This window comes from Monodon monoceros, unplaced genomic scaffold (genome assembly GCF_005190385.1).
Source record: "Monodon monoceros isolate NGI ecotype Baffin Bay Population unplaced genomic scaffold, NGI_Narwhal_1 Super_Scaffold_3, whole genome shotgun sequence".
Lineage (NCBI taxonomy): Eukaryota > Metazoa > Chordata > Mammalia > Artiodactyla > Monodontidae > Monodon > Monodon monoceros.
The window spans coordinates 35642717-35657704 of record NW_021703780.1 but is presented as its reverse complement, the minus strand read 5'-3'; the positions used below and the strand labels follow the sequence as shown (position 1 = coordinate 35657704).

The following is a 14988-nucleotide window of genomic DNA, read 5'->3' as shown; positions in this document are numbered from 1 at the left end:
ATGTTCAGAGCAAATCAATTATTACTTCTTTGAAAAAAATTCAATTTAGAAGTACATACTAACTCAGGAAGAAAGTACACATTTTCTTCCAGAGCTTACAGGCTGTAATACTATTTTTCAGTTGATGAGTGCGACGGGATTCCTGTGGAGCCTTCAGCAGTTCCCCAAGGACACAATAAATGAAGAGACTGTGGAGTTACTACAGCCATATTTTAACATGGATGATTACACTTTTGAAAGTGCCAAAAAAGTCTGTGGGAATGTGGCTGGTCTGCTGTCTTGGACACTTGCTATGGCAACATTTTATGGCGTCAACAGAGAAGTGTTGCCTCTGAAGGTAAACGTTTCCCTTCTTCTCCCAGTAAATCAATTCTTAATAAAATCATTCATCGTTATTGCTGCCATTAAAAGACAAAGCATAATGTAGTCTAATAAAGGTAGGTTTCTCTGTTACCAAATTTCTCTTTTTCTCTGTATGTCCCCTCACAAGTTCTCATTCTTTTTATATCTTGTTACATGTTTCTTGGCCTTGCAGACAAGAAACCAAAATCAACTTGTTAACTTAAACTAGAAGTGAACTTATTGGGAATCATAATTGAGCTATCATGAAAGAAAACTGGCTTTAAAGTTTGGAGATTAGGTTTGGAGACTGAATTTGATTACGATATTCCAAACAAAATTTATGAAAATTAAGATCAACACCTAGAAATGTTTTAAATTTCAAAGACAGGAAGAGAACCTTATAGGCATCTAAGAAACAAAGTTTAAAAGGTTGCTTACAAAAGAGTAGAGATCAGGATGTGCACAGACTTGCCACAACCCTAAATACTAGAAAATAATGGAAAACATATGCAGAGTACTGAGGAGGAAATTACTGGGGTCCAAGAACTCAGTCGCTGGCCAAGCTGCCCTTAATGGGAACAAAAGACAAAAAGACATTCTTAAGGATGCGATTTAAGTGTTGAGGGATAAACACACACTCTCTCTGTCTCTTTCACACACACACACACACACACATGCACACAAACACACACCCCATCTATACTGGGCCAGATTGTCCTTTATGTATGAGAGAACAGAAATACATTCTCAGGAGTGCAAAGGATTCATAAAATATATCACCCAGACACACACTACCCCCAATCCCCACCCCCCAGCCTGTCCCATAAAGCTAAAAGTGTTGAAAGTGGTTGCTCATTCCACTTTGTTGAAAGTGGCATGGAAAGTGTTGAGCGGGTGGGTGGCAGAGGGTTACTGTTTTCTAATAAGCCTTATAGAAATGGCTGCCTCTTTAAATTCTGCACATAGGTAGCTTTGAGAAAATTTAAAGTTTTAACAAAGGGAAATGATGAGCAAACATAGCAAACACACCCAAACAAAAAGATACGAAGAGAGAAATGTTACTATAAATGTAGAATTCAAGAAAAAATAAGCACTTAGAAGAACAGTTATTTTTATTGATAAAAATTATGATCCACAGTGAGACTTAATTGTAATAATGCTTTATGCGATAAATAAAATAGCGTCAAGTTACGTAAGGCAAAATCCATTAATAGTTTAAGTGGAGTTTTTTAACAAAAAAGAAAATCCTGTAATTTGATATTGTGGCATATGCTATCAATCCACAACAGGTCTGGTAGGCAGAGGGCCAGCTTTAGAAGGGACCGTGCTTGGCTTAATGCTCTGTTATCACCCTCTTAATTTTTAAACAAGGGGTTCTGCATTTTCATTTTGCACTTTTATGTAGCCAGTCCTGAGTAGGCATAAATTAATAATTATATAGAGATTTTGCACTATATTATTTTTAAAGTTGAATAGCTACATTGAACTTCCTTCATATGAACAAAGAATATCAAATTATTTCCAGTGTCCAAGAAACATTTACAAAAATTGATGATATTCAATTCTAGAAGAAGACTTTGATTCAATTCCCAAAAGCAAAAATTTCTGAGACCTCATTCTCTGACTATAACAATAAAAATAAAATGCTTATTTTTTTAAAAAAAGCTAGTCACTTCTATTTAGAAAATGATGACAAAAAGCTAGTTACCAAAGCTTTTGTGATGCGGCCAAAACGCTACCTTCTCAGACTTTAAGTGAATCAAAGAAACTAAACACTCCAGTATATATATACTCATTTATAAGCATACACACACACACAGACAATTTAGGGAAAGTAGAAAGAGCTAATAAAAATAACATTAAAAATTAGAAAAAAGTAGTAAAATTAAAGAATTGGTGCTTTGCAAAAAATATATATATATGAGATATGTAATGAATATAAAAGATAAATCCATATAATTACAGATTATAGATTTAAATAATTAAAAAGCAGAATCTAAAGTTATTTGTAAATATATTAGAAAATCTAAATGAACTTAAAATTTCCTGAGAAAAATAGCTAATTTCAAAAAAACAAATATTGAGAAAGAAAATAAGAAAGTTACAAAGGAACTTCAACCCCAGAAGGCTCTAGGGCTATATTACTTTACTGATTAATTACTTTAAATTTATAAGAAACATAAGTATCATGCTATAGGACTTAGAGAAAGAGGAAAAACTACTGTTATAGTAATTTCACTTCAAAAAATCTTTACCAAGAAAACAATCCTAAATGTTTACATACCCAATAGTATTCATCACAGCATTATTTATAATGGTTAAAAATGGGCAGAAGACTTCCCAGGTGGCGCAGTGGTTAAGAATCCATCTGCCAATGAAAGGGACCTGGGTTCGAGCCCTGGTCCGGGAAGATCCCACATACCGTGGAGCAACTAAGCCCATGTGCCACAACTACTGAACCTGCGTACTGCAACTACTGAAGCCCACATGCCTAGAGCCTGTGCTCTGCAACAAGAGAAGCCACCACAGTGAGAAGTCCATGCACCACAACAAGGAGTTAGCCCCCGCTCGCTGCAACCAGAGAAAGCCCGCATGCAGCAACGAAGACCCAACGCAACCAAAAATAAATTAAAAATAATAATAACATAAAAATGGGGAGTAGGGGAGAAAGACATGTCTAAAAGTAAGGCAAAAGTTAAGTAAATTATGATATATCCAAATTGTGGGATATTATGCAGCCATATAACTAATGTTCATGAAAAAGTGTTTAAGGATGTGAGGAAATTATATTACTCTAAGTGAAAAAAGAAAATCAAAATGCTAGTTATCCACTTCTTGACACAATACTCACAGACTCTTTCTGGGTAAAATCATGAGTAATTTTTTTTTCTCCTTCCCATTCATTTCTGCGATTTCCATATTGAACATTAATAATTAAAAGGAAAAAAATGAACTTTAATGAAATTTCTCTGCTTCCCCAGCTGAAGACAACGAAACAGATGACTTCCAAATAGGGCAAAAATTATGTAGTAACTTATGCTATTATTTACCAATTAAAAGCACGAATGTTTTGTAGCACTAATACACCTCTACACTAATCACATCTTCTTCCTTTTAAGGCTAACTTGGCCAAGCAGGAGGGCCGTTTAGCAGTTGCCAACGCTGAACTGGGGAAGGCCCAGGCACTGCTGGATGAGAAGCAAGCTGAGCTGGATAAAGTGCAAGCCAAATTTGATGCTGCAATGAATGAGAAAATGGTGAGATTAAATACACAGAAATTACTAATAAGACGTACTGAAATGTTACACAAGTATGTGTTGTGTTTAGAAATCCAGCAAATGTTTACACTGAAAAAATATTTACCTGAACGCCCTTGCTCACTGGCTGTGTCTGCTTATTTTGGACCTTCAACACTCCACATTCTTTTTTTCTGTTTTTAGTAATTATTTTCTATAAGAAGAAGCTGTGATGTCATACCTAAGAGTATTGACTTTGGAGTCAGAAAACTAGGTTTGATATCCAGTTCAGTCACTTATGAATTGTGCAGTTGGGGGTGATTGACGAACTTTATCTGTTAAATACAGATAAAGCTACAACCTTATGGTATAGGTTGTAAGCAGTGGTGGTCTGGTAAACGTTCAACAATCAGCTTGTCGGGGTGGAGGCTAGGGGGAGAAGAAAGCCTTGATTTGCAGTGTTTGTTGATTTCTGTGGTCTAGGTACCCCCTGCCACTGTCCATTTTAAGCCGTCAATGTGACAAGACGACGCATGTATGGGAAAAGATGCAGCATGCCATTATATACTATTTCCACCATGCAGATGCAATGAACTTAACCTCAAGAGTATAGATAATATGAAAATGTAGTAAATAACTAGGAATTGATGAATTTTGATTATTTATTACCTTTAACATAAATTTATGTAATTTAGTTGTGAGCTATGTAATTTAATTTAATACTGTAATTTAATTTTTAATAATGGCTGTGTTTAACACCAGCTCACAAATTTTCTGAAAAGTGTAACAACTGACTCTTTTGAGCTGATACAAGCTGGCTTCAGCATACTACTGTCGTGTAGGATTTTTCTGGGGAAAAAAAATCCTTTGTAAGCTGCAAAGAACTCAGAATTATTATTAAATCCAAGAAAAAGGTATATTTATTGTTTTGAGAATATCTAATAGAAATACTATTTAAGTTGTGTGATTTGGATTCTCTCTTACAAAATGGCTCTTCTTGAAATTTCGTAAGGTAAAATAACTATATTATGAATGAATTACAAGAATTTAATATGTAAAATTTTACTGACACTATATTTTTAGATTATATTTATTTTGCAAATTAAGAAATTCCTCCATGTATTTTTATGTGTGAATATAATGGATGTTTGATTAAGCAATTTAAGAAGCTCTTTGAGACATTCTCCATTTATGAATGTAGGATTTGCTTAATGATGCTGACATGTGCCGGAAAAAGATGCAGGCAGCTTCCGCCCTCATCGATGGATTGAGTGGAGAAAAAGTCCGATGGACTCAGCAAAGCAAAGAGTTCAAAGCTCAGATTAATAGGTATAAAATTTGGTCTTTGATATAATTGCTTTCCTTCTTAGTCATCACCCCAAAGGCCACCTCTTTGTGGCATGGGGGAACATAAAGTCTCATTCCTTGAAGTGCTTTTCTCCTCTGTTTCCATATCCCCATCTCAGAATCCCATCATCTAAGAAAGTGCTTAGAGCTTGAGTCCCACACTCTCAGTAAAATGGAGCAGGAAGAAAACTTGGTGAAACATTTTTAACCTCAATTTTGGTTCAACAGTGTGGGCTTTCAGTGTGAGAATGCTTCTAATATTGTCTGGATTTGCCAGAACAATCTAGTTACTGGTTCCAGTTCTATACTGTTCACCTCAAGGATTTTGAAAGTGTGGCTCAACAGTTTGTTTTAAATGGAAAGGTATCTTGGGCTGGTGTCTTCTGAAAACCGAAAGAGAGGGAATGAGAGTGGCTTAGGAGAATGGCAAAAAAAAAAAAAAGAGGATGAAGAAGAAGTAGTGGTTAAATCAAGATTCAGTCTGAACAAGACTAGGGCATGGGATGGGAAAAGGATGCTTTCCTCACCTGGAAGTCAAGCTTCAGGACCTGTAGGCTTCAGAAAGGAGCCTTCTTTCTTGCTCCCTGACTTAATTCCGAATGAGGCCACCCCTACCCCATTTTGAGCCTTTAGGCTCCTTTTTGCATGGTCTCTCCATGTCTGGCTGCCAAGTGTTAAGCTGGGAGCAAAGAAGGACTTCATCTAGTAACAAAACTGCCTGGTGGCCTTTCAAACTCCTTACTGGGAGAACTTAAAATGTGTTAGTGATTCACTTTGCTTTTTCTTAACAGACTTGTAGGTGATATTCTGCTGTGCACTGGATTCCTTTCCTATCTCGGTCCTTTCAATCAGATATTTAGGAACTATTTGCTTAAAGATCAATGGGAGGCAGAGTTGAAAGCACGGAAGATTCCTTTCACTGAAAATCTGAATCTTATTTCAATGTTGGTGGATCCTCCAACAGTAAGTGTTGCTTTCTTTACAGCATTATTTGAATTTCATTTCCTACTCACTAAGAAATTAAGGTACACCTAATTTTTTCTTTTTGCATTTAATTGAAAAGATTGTTTTGAAAATGCTAAAGTGTTATAAATTTTTTTTTCTTTGTGATACAAAAGTTCCTTTGCATTTTAAGAAATCTTGCTTTCAAATTAATACCAATTGCACTGCCATGAGTGAAAAGATCATTTGTGAGTTATAGGCTTGCTAATACTGAGCTCTTCTAATAACCCTCCATTATTTACACCAGTCCTATTAAATCACATTTTCTTACAAACATTCTAGGAAAATGTAGGTGTTAGCTGGACGTAAGTACTGGTATTAACTTTCTTTTGATCATTAACCATCTTTTTATAATGTCCAACAGTGTAATATAATAGCATGATCTGACATCACTGAGTAAAAGCATGCACTGCTGTACTAACCTTCCTTGCTGGGAATTTGACGCCACTGTCAATTTTTAGTATACCTTACAGAGCTCCTGTGGCATGAAATGCTTTCCGGGCAATCTGTATTCATGAGCTGCTTTTTGATTTGTAAATATGTTCCCCAGTTGCAGTTTCCCTAGGAAAGCCAAACTATTAATTTCAAGTTACCGCTATTTAAAAGTCAAAAAATAATCTTTTTCAATTCAAACAGTGTTCAACTGTCCTTACAGGGAAGAGTAATGTATTGGAGACGCACTGGGCACAGGTGAGGTGAAGTGGGCCAGGGTATTCTTTGTCGATTGTGGCCTTTGGTGGAGCTGGGATAATTTAACGAAGGTGGAGGCTGGTTGGCTCTTTGGATCTTGGATGATTTTGTTGACCACGTGGAGCCAGACTGACAATTCCCTCTTGATTTTGAAAGGAAATATTAAGAAAAACATCATTAATGAGTTCCTACCAATATAATATTTCATCTCCCCTAATGTCTCTGCCTCCAGCTATGCAATGTCCCTTCCCCCATGTAAGCAGAACCAGAGGGCAGGAAGGGGAAGTTTCAGAGACTTAACCCTTAGGGCTTACCTACTCTGAGGTCTCAGAATATTCATTACCTCCGCCACCTCCAGCCCATCTGGATCCCACCACCCGCCCAGTCTCACCATATTTCAAGGCCCTGCTGTTCTCTGAATGTTCAGCAACCATGCTTCAGAATCCCCAGCTCAGGTTTAATATGCAGTCAATTTACAATATTTCCTCGTAAGTATGAAAACACAATATAAAGGACTAAACCTAGTCTGGGGTTACTAGAGAAAGGATTTATTAGATGATAAATCTGTTTCTTTTAATTTGATGTTGTTTGGTTCACACTTACGAGTTTGGTTTTCTTTCTAGGTACTTGTTCCATAGTCTCAATGGGAAAAATATGCCCAAATTTTAAATTCTTTTATATCGTGGCACCGTTAATCACTAACAAAAGCCTTCCTGTGTTCCTCTGAATGGCCACATCCATTTCCTCTTATTCAGATTGGTGAGTGGGGGCTGCAGGGATTACCAGGAGATGACCTCTCCATTCAGAACGGCATCATTGTGACAAAGGCCACCAGATACCCACTCCTCATAGACCCACAAACTCAAGGCAAAACTTGGATTAAATCAAAGGAAAAAGAAAATGACTTGCAGGTATGTACCATTTGGTGCATGGGAAAGTAATCTTGAAATCATGGCGTTTTCCCACAATTTCAGTTGAATCTGTCAGTCATAAAGTTGTCATCTCTATGGTGGTAATTGTTTGCTACTTTACACCCTTGAGTTTTGTAACAGTGTTTTGGGACAAATGCTCTGATTATTTTCTCTTTTGTGCTCTCTCTTGACCTCACTCTCCTTCTCTCTGTCCATTTTTCTGGCTCAATTTGCTATTGCCAGTGTTGGATGTGGCCTTTATTCTGGGCCTTGAGTTTGGGCTTATAAGAAAATGACAAAAATAAGACTTGTGATTCCTCAGTTTAAGGCCATTTGCTCCAACCTAGCTTAGCCACTTGGTAGTACCACATAGCACGCTAGAGTCCAGTATGGGAGTTGGATTCTACCAAGGTGTTAATCCTAAGGTAGAGGTAAACAAAGGCAGGACTCCAACATTCCTGGCTCCTTGGGAGATCTTGTTACATTGATGTTTCAATTCAGTATTACAATATGGACTATTCGTTGTTTCCTCGACACTGTTCCCAGTTCCAAGCCTTCTGGATGCATAGTTTTGCTTGTACTATGTCTGCTAACCAGAATGTCTTCTCCACCCAACTGCCCACTTTGCTTACATCCCAGATAAAAATCTTAAACATTATTCAAAGTCCACATCCAATGCTACTTTTACCCAAACTTGCCTGAGTCCCCAGCTTAATATAGCCTGTCCTGACTCCTCACACATCTTGTATTTCTGTTATGGACTAGGAGCCTGCCTTAAATTATTGTTCTTTGGACGTTTGTCTTTTATCTCTAATGTACCATAAACTTTTTGTTAGCAAGGCTTATGGTTTTACACCATCTTTATATTTTCTGTGCAGCTCTTTATATAGGGTAGTAATTCTGATATTTATTGAATTAAATGAATTAATTAAAGTGTGTCATCATTACAGGAAAACAAACAAACCCAGAAAAATCATGTGGTCATCTTGATAAATGCAGAAGAAGCAGTTGGTAAAACTTAAAAACTTAACAGCATTTCATGATAAAACTTCCAGCAAACTAAGATTAGGAGAGATCTTCCTTAATCAGATAAAGAGTATTTACAAAAAGCCTACAAGAAACACCATATTTAATGGTGAAACATTGAAAGATTTCCGCCTGAGATCAGGGCTTTGCAGGCACGTGGACACTGTCTAGCACTCTGGATCACCTCAAGATACTCCCACCTCATTAAGACTCCAGTCCGTGTTTACTTAGAAAACCCAGAAAAGTCCTGGGAAGTGAGCATAAGTGGAAGGGAAGAGTTAAGGGAAAGGGAGTCGATGAGAACGCAGTTCCTGAGGAGCTGTAGACACAGAAGTGCATGAGTGGCGTTCCTGCTCCTGAACCAAGCTCCCTGGATCCAGCTCAGCTATAACTTGTCCCTTGCTCCCTTCCTCACTCCTCTTGTCTCCCTTGGCTGTTGATCTCCCTGCTCATCTTATTCTTATTTTTCCTGATTGTGTCTTTATCTCTCCATTTCAGCATTAAACTCATTGATAGCCTTCAGTCATGTCCTTCCTGATGCAACCCTGTCCCAAGAAGCTTCTTGAGGAAGTAACAGAAATATGCCAGAGACACTTCCTTATTTTAAAAACCATCAACTGCTAGGATGTTAGCAAATTGAACTGCATCCTTTTTACTCAGAAAACATTATTTTTCTGAATATGTGGATAAGCACATACACAAACACAAATAGAAGAAAATAAAATGAAACAAAACTATTATTTCTGTGCTTGGGAAGGAAGGCAAAATGAAAAATGAAACACTTTATAAATGAAAAACAAAACATATTTTATATGTCCAGGGCTGCATCAAGGCCATCTTCAATGCCATCTCCAGCACCTATAGCTCTGACCTCTGGAAAGAGAATGTATTCACTTAATTCCCCTATAAAGAATTCACTGACTACTTTGTAAAGCCTGAATGCCAGAGTATCCGTGCAGGAGATACAGGCTCTTGTGGTGGCTACCACAAGCATTCCTCCATGAGAAAAATCAAGTGAATTAAACCTGAAATTATGACTCTAAGATAGTATTTCAAGTTTACAAAAGATACTGAAGGTGGTTAAAGGTAATCTTTAATAAATTGACAATTTGAAAATTATTTTTTTACTTGGTGTATTAGTCAGGGTTTTCCAGAGAAACAGAACTGAAAGGATATCTAGGTATAGATATATAGAAAGAGTTTTATTATGAGGGATTGGCTTATGGGATTATGGAGTCTGAGAAGTCCTAGATCTGCTATCTACAAGCTAGAGCCCCAGGAAAGCCAGTGGTGTCGTTCCAGTCCAAACCCTAGAAGGCCTGAGAACCATGGGAGTCAATGGTATAAGACTCAGTCTGAGTCTGAGGTCCCAAGGGCAGGAGAAGATGGATGTCCCAGCGTAAGCAGAGAGCAGATTGGCCCTTCCTCCACCTTTTTGTTCTATTCAGGCCCTTAATGGGTTGGATGATGCCCGCCTACATGGATGGGGCCCATCTTCTTTTCTTAGTCTACCGACTCAAATGCTAATCTCTTCCAGAAACAACCTCACAAACACACCTTGAAAAGATGTTTGCCAGCTATCTGGGCATCCCTTAGCCCAGTCAAGTTGACACATAAAATTAACCATCACACTTGGGAAGGACATCACAAAAATAGAGTTTGTGTCTTGGGGAATAGAGTAGGACAATTACATTTAGTCTTCTTGGGACCTTGTTTCATCTTGTTTAAGTAAGCTAGTTGAAGCTCTTTGTTTAGATTCATTTACCTTATCAACTCATAGTAAGGTCTTTCACAGCACATCATTTATATAAATAAAGCTATCCATCTGGGGGAAAAAATTCCTTCGTGTGCAGGATATTTTGTTTTAGTTATTTCCTTTTTAACAAAAACAGGACAAAGATAGACTTATTTAATTTTTCAATTCCACACCGTTTTTCGTTGCAAGTGGGAGATAATATTTTTTAATTTCACTCTCCTAATCACCTGCTGTCCCAGTGGATCTTCCTTGCGTCTTGGGATCGGCACTCACAGTAGCATAAAGGCAATAGTTGAATTCAGAGGATAGCGTATAAGAAGGTAGAGAGTTGAGGACTGAACCTTTGGGAATCCTCACACTTAGGCAGGGGGAGGGATCACTGGAGAAATAAAGAGTTCAAAGCCAATTGGCTAATGCAAAGATCAACCAGCCCAGTGTGTCTGTTTTAACTAATAACAAACATTGATCTAAAATTGGGGGGCCCCACCAGGCATTCAGAATTCTAATTTTTTTTAATGTAAAAATATAAAAAGTGAATGTATAAGTCTTTTAGGTTGATTTTATGCAAAGTATCATATTCTTATTTTATGTCACTCTTAGAGACAGAATACATGGATGGACCCTTAGTTTGACTCAATGTATCATTTTTGACATTTCCATGCTTATTTTTTAATCATTTATTCATCTCATAGGTGTCCTGAGAAGATAAGTGAATATCACAAAAATGCAAGTTAGTTTGCTTTATATGAATGATTGTAGCTATGTAAGTTTAAAGGATTAATCCTTGATCACTTCTCTTCCGTCTGCCGGAGCAGAGCTCTGACCTTCCATCTAAGGAATGCCACTTGATTCTCCTCTTTTGATCTGAGAGACCCCCATTACACACCCAGGGCTTCCACAAAGTCATGACCCACCAAGTTATGAAAATTAATTTTTGTTTGTTACTTTCATTTTTATAAGTAAGTCTTCCTATACAGTCCTTAGAATTCTTAGTCACTTATCCAACATATCTCTGGTTTCCACTCAGGAACAGGCACATTCTTTGTAACATTTATATAGCAATGAACTCTTTATTTGTAGGTAACCTCTCTGAACCATAAGTATTTCCGCACGCATTTGGAGGACAGTCTTTCCTTGGGCCGACCCCTTCTCATTGAGGACATTCGTGAAGAGCTGGATCCAGCCCTGGATAATGTATTAGAAAAGAATTTCATTAAATCAGGCACCACTTTCAAGGTGAGCTTCGAAAAAAGGAAAAAAAAAAGAAAAGGAAAAGAAGAAAAGAACAATGGTGACATCTACTTATCTTTTTGAGCATAGCAGTGAAGACAATTTCCTTCAGGTGGTACTATTTGACACGCTGGAAAAAATTATTTCCAAACTCATATTCAGTGTTCCTTTTTTAAAAAATAGTATATAAAAAATACAGGGGGACAACAATATCTTGGTAACAATAGCCATTTATCCAAAACTAACATATTAAGGAAAGGCATCTTGTTATAATAATAATTAGTGTTACACACAAAATATGTACATTTTAGCAGCTCTGAGAAAGCTGGTTTTCAAGCCATGTATACATCTGTACAATAAAGCCTGTGTTTCCTCACTGGATAAAATGGCATTTTTAGTTAAGTCTATGGACATTGATTTTATTTCTCTCTTTATTAACTTTCAATCCAAACTCAGACTTTGCTGGAAGCAGTGGAATACAGTTCCCGATCATTGGTGATAACATGCATTGTTTTCAGTGCAAGTGTCTCTTTTTTGATTGGTTTCATTCTTTACTTTTAGGCTTCTGTGGTTTTATTGAATGACAGCATTTCTGACTGAGATTTTTTGCTTTGGACAACTTAATTTCATGAATATCAGTGAATAAGAATGCCAATTTTCTCATTAAACAAAGATTTATTCAGAAAAATTTTCTTCATAATGTGAATTCTTTTATATGCCATATTTAATATGCCAAAAGAGGTTGTAGTATGTCCATTCCTGAAGGCCTTTGAAAGGACCCAGATTCTTATCTGCAATGTGAAGGTCATGATGCCTGAGAATTAGTGCCTTAGCAATGTGGTTTTCAATCACAGGAAGGATTAAAATTAATTAAAAATTTAAGTCATTTAAAAATGTTATAATTTCCACCTGAGTTTTAGGTAGCAAACCCAGTTGTTTTCAATACACTGAAAATTGTGGTGTTTAAGATAAGTGTTATCTTTCTGGGGAAAAAAAGTTGGCATTTTTTTCCTCTGAAAATTTCATTAACCCTTTCTCTTGTCAAATATGCTTCAGATATGACTGTGAAATGCAAAAAGAAATAACACTTCTTTTTTTTTTCACTTCTTATAAACACAACAAATTTCCATAGCAGGAAACAATTTCCTCAGGTGGGAAAAAACAATCGAATATGAGGCATGTCTGAGTTTTCCTTTATTCAACATTTGTTTTGGATAAATTTTTCATTTAATTTGCTTGGTGTCATGGCTAAAAACATTTTCAGGCAGGACCACAAGTCTAAATTATTCTAATGGAATAGGCTTTATTATTTAAGATTACTGATTAAAATTTTACAACTGATTTTTGTAATTCATTCGTTTCACTGCACTGACTTTTGATAAACTCTCTCCTAAACTGAACCCAAATTTCTTGTCTTGTCCTTTAAGCTGTTTGTAATTTAATATTTGAATTGATGTAGGTGAAGGTCGGAGATAAGGAATGTGATATCATGGATACATTTAAACTTTATATTACAACAAAGTTACCAAACCCTGCCTTTACCCCTGAGATCAATGCTAAAACGTCAGTCATTGATTTTACTGTTACCATGAAAGGACTTGAGAACCAGTTACTAAGGAGGGTGATTCTAACAGAGAAACAGGTAATAATTTCTCAAGGTAAACAACTTCTACTTATAATAAATTATAATAAACCTTTTAAATGTATTGGGAAATTGTTGAGTATATGGAAAATAAAAATTTGAGCAAATCATAGTTACCTTTGTTAGCATAAATATTTGTTTTGTAGTCTCAAGTCCTGTTGAGAAATCATGTAACTCACCTCTCCTCCAACACCAAAAGCACACGTGCACACACACACCGCTCATTCTACTTCTGACTTTAAAGCTTTGGGTATGTTGACTTTCATATCTATCGCCCTATGAATGAATAGTCTTGGATACACCTGGAAAATTCAATAAAATAATGATCCTGGAAAAGAAGAACTTGCTCTGAATGAGTATTGTTACCACTATAGTAGTTTCAACTACTACACTGCAAACTTGATTGTAATTGATAACACCACAGTCTAATAATCTAATGATCTAGAGAGCCATACTTTTATCTTAATTAAATGAAACTTGCACTGAAGCAGAGAAATTAAGTATAATTGAGGGTTCTGATAAAACAAAGAAAAAGTTAAGGCTGGAAGATTTTAAGAGACTGATAGATTAAACTAAGTTTTAAGATAAAGATCAGAAAACATTAAATATTTTGTATAAAATATAATTTTATATATTTGCATTGTGTAAAACATATTTCCATAAAATCTGAGAAAGTTTATATTTGCTAAAATGTAATTAACATTAGTATTAAGGTTTCAAGGAAAAGGCAAGGTTAGAAGTAATAAGACCAGAGATGCATAAAATGGGAAGGTGAGAGAAAGAATGGCAGAAGAAGACTTAAGGAAAGGAGGAAAGGAAGTGATATGAACAGATGGCTACAAATACAGAGGAAGATTCAAAAAGGAAAAGAGAAATGATACTGACACCAAAGAAATAGAGGGCTCAGTAAAAAGAGAAGTAAAATCCTACCTGGTTAATAAGAAATGGCTAACTTGGGGCAGGCCCTTGAAAGGCGGCCAGTCTGGTGGAGTAAAAGGAGCCCAGTTCCAGCTTCCACTCTCACTAGCTGGTTTTTTTTCTTTTAATATTTATGTATTTATTTATTTATCTTGGCTGCACCAGGTCTTAGTTGCGGGCACGCAGGATCTTTGTTGTGGCACACGGGATCTTTAGTTGCGGCATGCAGACTTCTTAGTTGTGGCATGCATGCGGGATCTAGTTCCCTGACCAGGGATCGAACCTGGGCCCCCTGCAGTGGGAGCATGGAGTCTTACCCACTGGACCACCAGGGAAGTTCCCCCTCATTAGCTGTTTGATCTTAGTTTCCAAGAAACTGCCCAGGGCTTATGCAATCTAGAAAGGGAATCATCTCACTTTCACAGTCTGGCAGAGAGCAAGGACCCCTCAGTTCACTGCCTCGATCACCTCTTAGGGCCACGTGGTGTCAACTGTTGAAAATTAGTCCTTCCTTCTTGGTCTACCTGGTGCTGTTGGTCTGTTCTGAGATGGTGCCTCATTGGTCCAGATCCCCCATGCAGGCTACACTAACTTCTGTAAGGCAGCCCACACCACCATCTAAAGTACACTCCATGTCCCCAGAGCGCCCCACGCTCACTCTTCTAGGCCTTAGCTTCCTCTTCAAGAGATGCGCTAGGATGCTAACACCAGCCTTGCTGGAAAAAACAAAGTGCACACTTAATCTGCAGGAGGACATCCTGACTGTGATGTTTAACCCTCCTAACAATCCTGCTCTTACACCCCCATTTTACAGATGAACAAGTGGAGACCAAGGAGAATAAGGTCTTAACCCATAAGAGCACGTAGACTTTCCACCCTGCCAAGCCT

General features: G+C 37.1%; 1 protein-coding gene across 1 annotated transcript in view; it reads left to right on the top strand.

Annotated features, from left to right (window-relative positions):
• DNAH8 (dynein axonemal heavy chain 8) overlaps window positions 1–14988 on the top strand; it is a 323816-nt gene that overhangs the window by 204137 nt on the left and 104691 nt on the right. Inside the window, exons 70-76 of the mRNA XM_029243162.1 lie at window positions 122–337; window positions 3462–3599; window positions 4780–4907; window positions 5717–5888; window positions 7373–7528; window positions 11391–11546; window positions 13000–13182. Coding sequence (XP_029098995.1) covers window positions 122–337; window positions 3462–3599; window positions 4780–4907; window positions 5717–5888; window positions 7373–7528; window positions 11391–11546; window positions 13000–13182 — 1149 coding nt within the window. The remainder of the gene's footprint in view (window positions 1–121; window positions 338–3461; window positions 3600–4779; window positions 4908–5716; window positions 5889–7372; window positions 7529–11390; window positions 11547–12999; window positions 13183–14988) is intronic.